General features: G+C 45.3%; 2 protein-coding genes across 2 annotated transcripts; both read left to right on the plus strand.

Annotated features, from left to right (window-relative positions):
• The first annotated feature begins 11,607 nt into the window (after positions 1–11,607).
• On the plus strand, positions 11,608–13,579 carry LOC142784538 (uncharacterized). The gene has a single exon (XM_075882975.1). It carries the CDS (start codon positions 11,608–11,610, stop codon positions 12,649–12,651), a length of 1,044 nt encoding a protein of 347 aa, XP_075739090.1. The 3' UTR covers positions 12,652–13,579.
• Positions 12,796–13,579, plus strand: LOC142784539 (uncharacterized). The gene has a single exon (XM_075882976.1). The coding sequence runs from the start codon at positions 12,796–12,798 to the stop codon at positions 13,477–13,479; it is 684 nt and encodes a 227-aa protein (XP_075739091.1). The 3' UTR covers positions 13,480–13,579.
• Positions 13,580–14,229: the final 650 nt, after the last annotated feature.

Consider the following 14,229-nt stretch of genomic DNA (forward strand, 5'->3'; position numbering starts at 1 on the left):
AGGGGTCACAAGCGCGGCACCAAGAGAACAGAGATCCGCCTTTTCATTCGAGTGCGCCTTAGTGAGGTTTGTACAAGTGCTGAGGCGGACTAGGCTTTCAACACAAACACTACACCACAAAACGCAACATGAGCCACAACATGATACCGAACACTCCTTACCTAACAACGTTGCGAAAAGCAGCTAAGCTGACACGACGAGGCATTGCAAATATTATGTGCTGCATGGTAAGTTCATCAATTGCAATTGAGGAGTAACTTGAACAAAATAATGTCAAGAAATTCATACCTTACAACTTGATTACCTTGTTCTTGTATACGAGAGGCAACACTTGCCAGGGCACACAAAATAAAAAACGCACAACGGCTACTAGACAAAACTTTGCTTACCGACATCAGCAGTCCTGCTGTGGGCGCCGGGACAATGGTCACAATAGCCGCATCGCATGCGATCCTCGGCATTGTCGACAGCGAACATCGCCATATGTTGCTTGCAGTCACATAGTAGCTCCTTGCACCAGCCACATGATACGCCACAAATGTAGTTTCACTTGACGGGCATTTCAAAATCATGCTGAGCACGCCGCCATTATGATGGCTAGAAAGAGAGGTGTGATGACTGGGCAGCAAAAGTTGGCCGCCTATCGCGTGAATGCCGTAGGGTGGCGCTGCCGTTAGGGAAGGCGGCAGGACTAGCAGCCACACTGGCGAAAGGCGTCGATGACATGCGCGCCACTTCTCCTAAGGTACAGGTAGTGATATGCACGATACCGGAGGTACCGGTGCGTGATAGCAACCTGCAAAGAGCGGTGGTCAACGCAAACCAAGAGATATGGCGGATGAGTCGAGAGAAAGCCTTTGAGGTGGTGGAAATAAACAGAGAGGTGCATAAGTGGGGGGGGGGGGGGTTCAACGAGACAGAATTAACTTCGATGGGCGGCTAGGTCATGAGGTGGGTTGGCGACTTGCAGGACGCGCAGTAGCTTTTTTGGGGGGGGGGAAAGCGAGCCCTTCGGGGTGCAGGATAGCTAGTAACGAGGAAAACAACCAGGGAGACTCTTCGACAGGTGGTATGGACAGATAAGATTCCAAAGTGGCACCAATATCTAAGATAGGTAGAGTCCGGGGCATAAATAGACGTAGCCACGAGCGCCGAGCCAATTCCGACATAGGGTATATTAACATGCATGGTGGTAGGAACAGGCTGAAGTCAGAAGAGATAGAAGAACCGCTAAGGGAAGAGAGGCCGATGGTATACGGTTTTGTAGAATCACATCTCGGAGACATAGAACAACCTCCGAACAATCCGGACTACGCGTGGGAATATTGCAATAGAACAGAAGGCAGCAGAAAGGGGGGTGGTATTGGGGCATTCATTCATAAAAGTACAGACTGGCAAAGGGTCAAGCAGGAGTGCAAGGAACATTTATGGCTAAAAGGGAAAGTGGCAGGTCAAATGACACTCCTTGGTTTTGTTTACATGTAGACGGGAGCAAAGGCCAGAGAGGAAAACCAGGCAATGGTAGAGTGTATATCAAAGGACATTCAGGAGTTAGGAAGAGAGTGCGAGATAATTATACTAGGAGACATGAATGTGCACATAGAAGATATAGATGGGTATACCGACCCGACAGGCAAAATGATCATGGATATGTGTGAAAGGCTTGATTTGATCATTTGCAACAGTACCGAGAAGTGTGAAGGGCAAATAACATGGGAGGTAGGAAGGCTTCAGTCGACGATAGATTATGCACTGATGTCACATAGGATGTATGATAAGCTCAGGGGAATGCACGTAGATGAAGGTGGCTCCACCAGTTTTGGAAGAGCAGTGAAAGTGGGAAGGAGACAAGATGAGCAACTACGGGAAAATTTTTACCCAGAAAGGCAAATTGAAATAGCCACTAAACAAATTGAGAAAGTAATTACGGAGGATAATAAGACAGTGTGGACATACACGAATCTAATTAGACTCTTTGAGCTAGAGCTTGCTAAGACGCGTGACTAGTCACCCCGGAAAAGAAGACACAAACCCAAAAGTTGGTGAGATGAGGAAGTTAAGAGAGCCATAGCAAAACGTCAGGAAGCCTCTAGGGAACACAGACATGCTAAGCAGCGGGGTGAACCGACAGATGATGTTGAAAGAAAATGGGCAACCTTTCTAAGCTGTAGAAGGGATGCATCCCTTCTGATCAATGAAAAGATTAGAAGAAAGGGAGCTCAGTGGCTGGCAGAAGTACATAAAAAAGATAGAAAGGCAGCTGCGAAATTTTGGAACCATCTAAACTCCCTAAGAAATGAGGCGAGCCTAGAGCAGAGTTTTATAACTACAGCCCAAGGTGCAAGGCTAGAAGGGGTCGAAGCTATTGAATATATAAGAACAAGGGTGACAGAAAAATTTCAACAAAGAAGTACTTTATGCACCACAATAGACAAGGACGAATCAAGTGGTGCAATGGCTCCATTTTCACAACAAGAGTGGGAAAGGGCTGAGAAAAGGCTTCCTAGTAGTACATCAACAGGCCCAGATAGCATTCCAATTAGGCTGATAAAGACATTAGGTCCGAAGTCTAAGCAGGCTTTGAGAGAGGCAGTGAGCACAATAATAATCGATGGTGAAGTTCCCGATGGATGGAAATTTAGCAGAATGAGCATGATCTATAAAGGAAAGGGGGACAAAGCTGACATTAGTTTATATGCGACATGACATTTTTTATGACATTTTCATACATCAAAAGAGAAAGACCTGCGAGGTCTCAAGTATATATACTGTATCAATCAACAGAAAGGTGACAGTGCTGGACTTTTACAGTAAAACAAACAAAGCTTGTTGACTAAAATTTATTTATTTAAAAGTAATTAATCCCAATAGACAGCTTTGTAGGCATTCGAGTCCGCATATAGTCTGAAATAAGAAAAGCAGTGTCAAGGCAGTCAACACAGCTCAATCAACTACGTTTGTAATCTTCTTCGAAAGTTTGACACAGTGTCCTCATCACCACGTGTATCGCGCCCAATGGACTCACTAGTGCTAGAGGCTCCGCATGACAGCCTATCAGTACACTCGACAGGGGCGTTGACTTGACTTGCCCGAGGTCGGGCCATGTGTCAGATGCAGAAGTCGATCCTTTCACGTTGGGACCAGGCTGCTTTGAATTCATGGTAATAAGGGCTGGAGCGCGAGCACGAGGGTGCTAGAAGAAACAGACGAAAGACGAGGCAAGGAAAGCAAAGAGGACAACACGAGCGCTTCCTCTTTGACTTTTCTTGCCTCGTCTTTCGTCTGTTTCTTCTAGCACCCTCGTGCTCACGCTCCAGCCCTTATTACCATGAATTCAAACCAACTAGCCCAAATAGCCGTTCTGCTTCGAAGCCCAATTGATCGCGATTGGCTGTTGTTCCAGGCTGCTTCGAACCGCACCTCGCCGCGGTCGGCTGGTGACAATGCATCCATGATCAGTGTGAACGTTGAGCAGCCCAGTGCACCCATCAACACGGCAATTTACCTACCGTCATCACCTACGACTTACACTCTCACTCATATCTCACTTTTAACCATGCACACAAACAACAGCATCAGCCGTCATGCAGACACTGCGGAATCAGGGCGTCGGTGAGGTATATATAAACATCCTGGAAGAAATCTACAGCCGATCAACTGCTACCATAGTGCTTCATAAAGAAAGCAACAGAATACCAATCAAGAAGGGTGTACGGCAGGGGGACACAATTTACCCAATGCTATTTACCGCGTGCTTACAGGAGGTTTTCAGAAGCCTAGAATGGGAACAGTTAGGGATAAGAGTTAATGGAGAGTACCTTAGTAACCTGCGCTTCGCCGATGACATTGCATTGCTGAGTAACTCGGGGGACGAATGGCAACTCATGATTACGGAGTTAGACAACGAGAGCAGAAAGGTGGGTCTTAAAATGAATCTGCGGAAAACGAAAGTAATGTACAACAACCTCGGAAAAGAGCAGTGCTTCGAGATAGGTAATGGTGCACTTCAAGTTGTAAAAGACTATGTCTACTTAGGGCAGGTAATAACCGCAAAGCCAAACCACGAGATTGAAATAACTAGAAGAATAAGAATTGGGTGGAGCACATTTCGCAAGCACTCTCAAATTATGACAGGTAGATTGCCACTATCCCTTAAGAGGAAGGTATATAACAGCTGTATCTTGCCGATACTTAGCTACGGAGCAGAAACCTGGAGACTTACAAAGAGGGTCCAGCTTAAGTTGAGGACGACGCAGCGAGCGATGGAAAGGAAAATGGCAGGTGTAACCTTAAGAGACAAGAAGAGAGCAGAGTGGATTAGGGAACAAACCGGGGTTAAGGATATCATAGCTAAAATCAAGAAGAAATGGACATGGACCGGGCATGTAGCGCGTAGACAGGATAACCGCTGCTCGTTAAGGGTAACTAACTGGATTCCAAGAGAAGGCAAACGGGTTAGGGGGAGACAGAAGGTTAGATGGGCAGATAAGATTAAGAAGTTTGCGGGTGTAAATTGGCAGCAGCAAGCACAGGACCGGGTTAACTGGCGGAGTATGGGAGAGGCCTTTGTCCTGCAGTGGACGTAGTCAGGCTGATGATGATGATGACAAACAACAAAGGACGCGAACCTTCACTAGTTCACTGCACTTTCCCTGACAAGACCACCGCTGCTATTTTGACAATCAGTTGGCTTGGAATTGCTTGGCTACTTGACTGCCTAGAATAGTGCCGCATAGTCAATGGTTGACAGCATATAGTTTGTTACTACGCGCTACAGCGACGTATAAAGACAAATTTAGGGCTGTGACACTTAAGAACACACTGTTTCAAATAGACATTTCGCAATACCAGGTTCGATACCTAAGTGAATTGATTACGTGTGTCTCATTAAGCGCGACGCAAAATTTAAAAACTTTCTGCAAACAAAAAACGAGGCGAAAATATACAATAACTTTATGACTGTAAGAAACAAACGTGCGGAGAAAGTTTTCACGTATGAAATGCATCTACTTGGTGCGTAAAAGTCTTCAGGAATTATATCTAAGTGCTCAGTGCAATGCTTTTGTCCTCCCCAAAAGATCCTTAACAGGACCTTTTCCAGACCAATTGTTGTCCTCAGAAAGCTCTCGAAAAGACGTTTCCGGGGCAAACCAGCTTGTGTCGTCCTCAGTAAGTACTAAGGTCAACTAGAACTGTGCGAGGACGATTGTACCATATGAGGACGACCTCAGGACATCGAGTGTTGTCTGGGTAGTGAGAAGTGTGAAGGACAAATATCATGGAAGGTAGGAAGGCTGCAGTCGACAATAGATTATGCACTGATATCACATATGATGTATTATAGGCTCAGGGGAATGCACATAGATGAGTGTGGCTCCAGAAGTCTGGGTATTGATCACAAACGTATTAAGCTAAGTTTCGGAGGAGCAGTGAAAGCGGGAAGGAAACAAGATGAGCAACTACACAAAAATTTTTATTCAGAAAGGCAAATAGAAATAGCTACTAAACAAATTGAGGTTGTAATCACTGATGATAATGAAATACACAAATCTAGTTAGACTGTTTAGCTAGAGCTTGCTAAGGCACGTGACAAGTCGCCCCAGAAAATAAGACACTGTTGTGATGTGATTTTAGTTTCAGTTTCGTTCTGTTCTTTTTACCCGAGAGGGGGCGTTGTGTATGTGTCTCTTTAAATAATAAAACAATGTGGACATGCACGAATGTAATTAGACTGTTTGAGCTAGAGCTTACTAAGGCACGTGACAAGTCACCCCGGAAAAGAAGACACAAACCCCAAAGTTGGTGGGATGAGGAAGTTAAGAGAGCCATAGCAAAACGTCAGAAAGCCTCTAAGGAACACAGACATGCTAAGCAGCGGGGTGAACCGACAGATGATGTTGAAAGAAAATGGGAAACCTTTCTAAGCTGTAGAAGGGATGCATCCCTTCTGATCAATGAAAAGATTAAAAGAAAAGAAGCTCAGTGGCTGGCAGAAGTACATGAAAAAGATAGAAAGGCAGCTGCGAAATTTTGGAACCATCTAAACTTCCTAAGAAATGAGACGAGCCTAGAGCAGAGTTTTATAACTACAGCCCAAGGTGCTAGGCTAAAAGGGGACGAAGCTGAATATATAAGAACAAGGGTGACAGAAGAATTTCAACAAAAAATACTTTATGCACCACAATAGACAAGGACGAATCAAGTGGTGCAATGGCTCCATTTTCACAACGAGAGTGGGAAAGGGCTGAGAAAAGGGTTCCTAGTAGTACATCAACAGGCCCAGATGGCATTCCAATTAGGCTGATAAAGACATTATGTCCGAAGTCTAAGCAGGCTTTGAGAGAGGCAGTGAGCAAAATAATAATTGATGGTTAAGTTCCCGATGGATAAAAATTTAGCAGGATGAGCATGATCTATAAAGGAAAGGGGGACAAAGCTGACATAAACAACTACCGTCCTAAAACAGTGACATCAGTGGTCTACAGGCTGGCGATGCAGATTATAAAGGAAAGACTGCAGGCATGGATAGAGGATGAGGGGGTGCTGGGGGAACTGCAGAATGGGTTTCGGAAACACAGGAGGTTGAAAGACAATCTGTTCTCACTGACGCAGTGCATCTAAATAGCAGAAAAGGAACACAGGCCCCTATAGTTATCATTTTGGGATATCAAGGGAGCGTCCGATAGCGTGGTCCAAGAGAAATTGTGGGGAATACTGGACACACTAGGTCCAGATGTAGTCACTAATTTTTTTAAAGAATATCTATAAAAGTAACAAGGTAGTTATAAAGTGGGAAATATAGGTATCTAAGCCCACAGAGGTGAAACGCGGGCTTTGGTAGGAGTGTCCTCTGTCACCCTTGTTATTCATGATGTACCTACAAGGATTAGAGGCCAAATTAGAGGGAAGTGGACTGAGCTTCAACCTCTCTTTCGTCAAACAAGGAAAACTCATTGAACAGGCACTACCAGCATTGATGAACGCAGATGATATAGTGCTAACTGCCGACTACAAGGAAGATTTGCAGAGATTGGTGGACATCTGCGGTAATGAGGGAGATAGGTTAGATTTCAGATTCAGTAAGGAAAAATCAGCAGTTATGATTTTTAATGACAATGAAGGTGGTGAGCTTAGGATAAAAAAGGTCACACTAGAGATAACAGATAAATACTTATATCTGGGCGTATGGATAAGCAATAGGACCGAGTGCCTAAGGGAACACGAAATGTACGTAAAGACTAAAGGTAACAGAAATGCAGCGGTGATGAAAAACAGGGCACTATAGAATTACAATAGGTATGATGTGACAGGAATATCGAAAGGGGTCATGGTTCTAAGGTCTGACGTTTGGCAATGTGGTCTTGTGCATGAGATCAGAAGTTCAAGCAAGGTTAGAAATTAAGAAACGTGGAATATATAGGCCTGTGAAGCGTGGAAACTTAGTCAAGTTGGTAGGACATAACTGAATGTAGGAACAACGCCACCTAGAAGTAGTTACTTCGTAACTACGGCAGCGAAAAAAAAAACAAGGACAGAAAGAGTCATTTTTATTTTTCTGTCCTTGTTTTGTTTTGCTTTCGTAGTTACGAAGTAACTACGGAAGCACTGTTCCTACATTCAGGTAGGCTTGCTTTAAGAGCTCACACAGAAATGCACCAAATCAGGGAGTGCAAGGTGAGTTGGGATGAACATCATTTGAGGGCAGAGAAGCTAGCAACAAGATAAAATTTGAGAAGCGGTTGAGAGAAACGGGGGAAGAGCGTTGGGCTTGGAAGGTTTTCAGTTAATTGTACATGAAGAATGTCGATACAAGATAGAGGAAGCGAACCAGAAAATTGACAAGTAAATACTTAGATAACAGCAGGGGCCAAACCAAAAAGAACTATTGGTTAACAAGAAGGTGAAGGAAACGGAGACCGATATGTGGAGAACTGGCATAAATAAGAAGTCCGCAATAGAGATCTATCGAACTTATAAGCAGAAAATTGCCAAGGAAAGGGAAAGATCTATGATAATACTAGGGGTATTTCTCTACTGTTTGAGGCCAGGACAGGAGTAATGCGAACAAGACATATCGGGCCGAATGCGAAGGGGTAGACACGATATGCAGTGCGCGAGGAGAGGAAGAGGAAAGTGCCATACACTTGATAATGTTATGTAAAGGGCTTCACCCTATAGTTCAGGATGATGGTGCAGAGTTTTTCAAAGCACTGGGGCACTGGTGTTTACGGACAGGGAGGGTGAAATAGACCTGAAGCGGGTAGTATCAACTAGAAGGAGGTTATCTGATTGGTGGTTAAAGCCAATGCAACAGTGAAAATAAACTCTTCACTGCAAAGTACCAGTCCTCAACTTCACTATTTTAAGGGAAAAAAAGAATATATCTAGTTTTTGGTTCACTTAGTATTACAGTTTGGTGGCGTTAGCCACCGCCCGATCTAAAGAGTACAATCACATCAATACATCCATCCATTCAACCAAGCCAATGATGGCACACGTTTGCACCCAAGCCGGTGATGCGCGGCGCAGAGATGGGAATCAACTACGCGGGCGGGAATTGTGAAACATTTAAAATATATTTTGTTGCTTGTGCATGATTTCAAATTGCGACCGAGAAAATATGTCAATTAGCTTCTGGAAAACAGTGTGCCTACGCGGGTGCGCGACTGAACTGAAATATCGACAGGGTACTAAAACGTTCTATCAGTACAGAAATATTTTATTGATGTAAAGCGGTACAAGAGTGGAACGATGAACTAAGTTGTGAGCCATTTCTTGCAACATCTTCAACGGCGAACCATCATTTTCTCAAGCACTAATCTGTAAATAAAGCCCCATCATTTGTAACATCCGTCAGATCAAGAATCACGAGCGTTATCTGGATGATTTTTTCTCAACACACATGGTCATACAATGCATTTCCGAGTAGTGACTGACTATCTGTTTACAACAATGCGTTCAAAGTAATTGGTCGCGTGGCTTTTTTATCCCTCCCCCAAAAAATGTTTTATATTCCACAAGCACCACACAGAACGTTGTTTCCCTTGGGCTGAGAGCCTAGGTGACGCGCCTTAGCTTCAGGTACTTCGAGAAAATTCTCGCTCCTTGTGGAGTACCTTTGTTTAAAGATGCAAATAGGTGAGCAGAAAAAACTTGTTCACTTGATTGGCGAGGCTCGACAGATCATGTTTTGCTCTTTTTTTTTTTCAATAAGGAAACAAGCTCTTTCAAGCTGTTTCTGCGAAGCTCGTTGTAGCTAAACCGCTTGGAAAAAGAGATTTCTGGGACGTCTACAAATGCGAAAAGCTTCTCTGAAATGCCTACCCATAAACGTTCGCATGAGGGAGGCAAAGGGGGCGGGTGCCCCCCCCCCCCCCGGTCACCTAGGAGGGTGGCACTAAATCTGCTTTATACATTGACTATATAGGTGGCTGTGCGCTCTTTTAGTCATCTAAAAAGGGGGCGCAAAATCTGCCTCATACACTGCATTAATAGGAAGGGGACGCCCTGCAATAAACCTTCGCCCCCACCCCCCACCTTCCCGAATGGCAAGCACGCCAATGGGCCTACCCTTTTCAATGCAAACAATTTTGCCGTTCGCAGTGAGGTCGAAGTGCTGGCAGATGTACCTCTCTTCCAAGTGCAGCTCGCACACAGCCAAGTTTTCTTGAAGTAGCTTGTTAGCGCGCGGAATCGCTCTCCGCCACTGCGCAGAGCTTCGTCCTTTGGAACGCCGACAAACTGACTTATAGCCTGTAGTGCATCCCGGGACGAAGCAATGACATTGTTTTTATGCCATGAATGCTGTAGGTCGGTGTGCTAAGATTTGGGTGCACGTTAAAGAACCCCAGGTAGCCTAAATTTCTGGAGCCCTCCACTAATGCATTTTTCAAAATCACAAGATGGTTTCGGGACGTTCAAACCCCACATATCAAAAATCATTTCTATGCGTATGAAAGCAGTTGCTTATAGTCTAAACGAGCAAAAGCCAGTTGTTTGCGGCATGCGTATTTGGAAAAAGTCAGTTAAGAAATTGGAACACAGTCTTTTCTGAAGAGAGAAAGAGACGAACACAACAAACGAAGTACGCCATATCAAACTATCGATCCAGTTGGCAGATTCAGCAAAGTCAACAATTGGGCGAGGTTGAGATCACCATGAACTCGATTGATAGATATGTTGGGTTTAACGTCCCAAAACCACTATATGATTATGAGAGGCGCCGTAGTGGAGGGCTCCGGAAATTTCGACCACTTGGGGTTCTTTAACGTGCATCTAAATCTGAGTACACGGGCCTATAACATTTACGCCTTCATCGGAAATGCAGCTGCCGCAGCCGGGATTCGATCCCACGACCTGCGGGTCAGCAGCCGAGTACTTTAGTCGCTAGACCACCGCGGTGGGGCAACATACAGGTTGACACATGGCCAATGTATTGTGAAACATAGCTCAGAAAACGCCCCCTTTTACAGCACGGTGCAATAAAACACAGCAGTTGTCGTTGAAAAAAGTTGCAGGCGGACACAGACGCCGAGTACCGATCAGCAGCCGAGTTACTTAGCCACTAGACCACCGCAGCAGGGCCATGAACTTCGTGTGAAGTACTGCATAGAACATAAACACTAAGTACGTAATGTTCCCGTGTGTCCTCGCTTTGTCATGTACTCCCCAGACAAGCAAACCGAGTAATTTGCACCTTACTTCGCCCGTTTTCCATCTTCGACTTAATTCGATTAACTAAATCTAGATGCCAATCTTTCACAACAGTGTTTGAAACAGTATATCACTAACGCAGCTTGCTGTGCGAGTTGCTTCATAATATTCGGAAGAGGAATCCAACAAAAGACACGAAGACAGCAAAGGAGAACAACCAGACAGAACAAGCACTATACTTTTAAACGCAATGTTTATTGCAGAAAGTTCACCCACACACAACCCAGCAATGCGTGCATGAATAGGCTAAGTTACTTCACAGTTGCCAGCTAACAGTGCACAGGTTACAAACAGCACGTTTTCATGAAACACTAGAGTATCGACGCTCCCGTGCAATCACTATGTAGCAACGACGACTCTTTATTTGCAAAGAAAATTGATCGATGATTTACACATGATCCTTTGCCATGTTTTGTTTTATTTTGAAGGCCTTAAGGGGAGACGCGGGTCGAAAAGTCGCGGTTTTCCGGAAAATTTTCGCTTTTTTTTTTCCGGTTGTATTGGCATCCTTGGACTATAATCTATTACTTCTGAAAATATCAAGCTGAAATTCGCACGAGAAATTATCAAAAAATGCTTCCAAGTGGGCAGCGGTGACGCGAGAAATGCGCGAAAGTCGCGAAAAACGGCGAAGTTCGCGTCGTCCTGTCGCGAAAACGACGCGTTGGCCGCCATTTGCAATCATGCACGCATGCTGCGAAGGCCGTATCCTTCATAATCCACTAGTAGCCAGTCTCGTGCCTTCACGCGTTTTGAATATCGCGGCACACAGCGCGACGCCGCCATTGGACGGCGGTGCGCTCCACGCTCCTCCCCCTCCTATCTCTCCGGCAAAAGAGCGAAGCCTCGGACGTCGCGATCGAGTTTTTCTGCGTTTCTCTGCATTTTTGCGTCATGGCAAGCCCGAAGAAGTGCAGTTCAGATAATCGAAAGTTCAGAACTCGCCACAAGTATCGAGGGAAACAACGTCGGACGCTTCGCAAAGCGACAGCGAACGACGATGTCGCCCCCGACCAACGCCCCGACGCTCCGACTTCGGATAGGCCTAACACCGTCACCGAACTCTGCGACAGTGGTTGTGAAATAGCCGCTGCCGTGGAATTCGTCAGTGCATCCAAAAGGAAGATTGGATTCTTCGAGAGTAAACGTAGACCGGTAGATGCTGCTACTTCGAACATGCTGCTTTGCGAAATCGATGCGCTGACGGCACTTGTGGCGGGTGCGCAATGCCCAACCTGCCGCGAACGGAAGCTCGGCGTGCGAGAGGCAGCTGGAAAGCGCAAAGGACTTTCGGCATTCCTCGAACTGTGCTGTCAAAATTCTGATTACCCTGAATCTGCACTTTCGTTCACGCACACGTCGAGACGTACTGCTTCGGCCGAGGACCAAGGAACGAGCGCTCGTTTTGACAGCGGCAGCTCGCGTGACAGCTTTGCTGTAAACGTGAAGGCAGTTCTGGCAGCACGCGCTATAGGCGCAGGCCACGACCAACTTTCACGATTTTGTGCGATTCTCGGTCTTCCGAGCCCGATGCATCACAAGACATTCAACGGCATTTGCAAGAAGCTCCATGGTGCGGCGATGACGGCAGTGAGCAAAAACTTGCACCAGGCACGAAACATCACGAAGGACGCAGTCGGCGGCAGAGATGTGCCAGTCATGTTTGATGGCACCTGGCAGAAAAGAGGTTATAAAAGCCACAATGGAGTGGACACAGTCGTGTCCCTGGACACGGGGCTCTGCCTCGATTTTGAAGTTCTTTCGAACTACTGCCATGCTTGCAGTATACACAGGGACCTTGGGGAGGATGAAGAGATATGGCGAGCTTTTCATCTTCCAGTTTGCCGAGAAAACACTGACTGCTCATCCCATGCAATGGAACCTGTGGCAGCTGTCAATATATGGCGGAGGACCTTGTCTTATGAAACTCCACTGTGATTCACCAGCTTCCTAAGTGATGGTGACAGCAAGGCCTACACTGCAGTCTGCGAGGCAAATGTATACTGTGACACCCCCATTGACAAAGAAGAGTGCACGAACCACGTTGCAAAGCGCTTGGGAACTGCCCTACGGAAATTGGCAATGCCACTGCCACGAGGCAAAAAACTGAAAGATGCGACAATAACAAAACTACAAACATACTACAAGATCGCCTTCACGAGCAACAAGGACAGTGTCCGAAATATGTACACTGCCATATGGGCATCGTATTTTCATTGCTGCTCCAGTGATGGTGCCAGTAGCCACAACTTTTGCCCCGCGGGACCAAATTCGTGGTGCAAGCACAAGCGTGTGGAAGCACTGGGGGAGCCTGCACCACGCCACACCCCACTGTTGACGAAGGCTCAAGGATTGGAAATTATGCCTATCTACAAGCGCCTTACAGAGGAGAAACTCCTTATTCGGTGCCTTCATGGCAAGACACAGAATGCAGCCGAATCGCTGAACAGCAAGATATGGCTGCTATGTCCAAAAACAAAGTTCGCCTCCAGAACAACTGTGGAGACAGCCACCGCTCTTGCTGTACTCTGGTACAACAAAGGCCACAGGGGCTTTGAAGAAGTGCTCGAAGGCATTGGAATTCTCCCCTCACAAGATCTGGCCACACATGGTGACCACTGTGACGTCATGCGCATGAGGAAGATGAACCTGAAGCAAACTGCAGAAGCGAGGGCACACCGTCGCAACACAGCGAAGAGAGCTCGTGTTGAGGACACTGACCGCAAGAGCCGTGAAGGACCAAGCTATGGTGCAGGGGACTTCTAGACACTTGCAGTGCATTCAAGGCAAGGTACTTTTCATTGTGCCCCAATTTGATGCAAAAAGAATGATTTCCTAATAAATGCCAACTTTGCAAACTTTCAAACTTGTTTTTCTCATTTTCATTTTTTTTGACAGTTTCACGTTTTCCGGGCAGCCTTTTAGGAACTTATATTCATTGTATAGTAACGAAACTTGGCACACATATTCTTCAACACATGCAGAATGCAAATATCTACTCTAAATTGCAATGCCTACCAGCATTAGTTGTGAAAATATTAGCTTATTGTTTCAAGGGAGATTGAAAATAATAGGTCATCCAATACAATTTTTTTTTTCTTGGTTCCAATATTTTTGTGACATATCTATATAGATATTTGCACTTTTCAATCTACCAAGAGTCAAATAAGATCAGACACAGTGCTTTTACTGAAAGTTTAGTACATAAAAGAGTGCCCGCAAAATATGTAACTTTTTGCTATTGTTTATGGCATAACTCAATAATTATAGCAGCTACACAAAAAATGATTGCATATTAGAAATCTGCATGAAAAACTATACTAATAACAAACTTTTCAAGTCTCTATTACTAGAAATAAAAAAACTTTTTCGAGGAGCGTCTCCCCTTAAATACTTTACATTGAAGCTTATTTTTTATTCCTTTGCCAATGACTATTATTGATTTGAAATCAGGGACGCAGGGCCATTGCAGTGCAGGGGTGAATTTCCACCAGTACCTGTAGGGCGTATAATGCG

Source organism: Rhipicephalus microplus, unplaced genomic scaffold (assembly GCF_043290135.1).
Source record: "Rhipicephalus microplus isolate Deutch F79 unplaced genomic scaffold, USDA_Rmic scaffold_14, whole genome shotgun sequence".
NCBI classification, from domain to species: Eukaryota; Metazoa; Arthropoda; class Arachnida; order Ixodida; family Ixodidae; genus Rhipicephalus; species Rhipicephalus microplus.

Bases quoted from the DNA above. Each gene is read 5' to 3' on its own strand.
- LOC142784538 (XM_075882975.1), top strand. From the start codon at position 11,608: ATGGCAAGCCCGAAGAAGTGCAGTTCAGATAATCGAAAGTTCAGAACT.
- LOC142784539 (XM_075882976.1), top strand. From the start codon at position 12,796: ATGCCACTGCCACGAGGCAAAAAACTGAAAGATGCGACAATAACAAAA.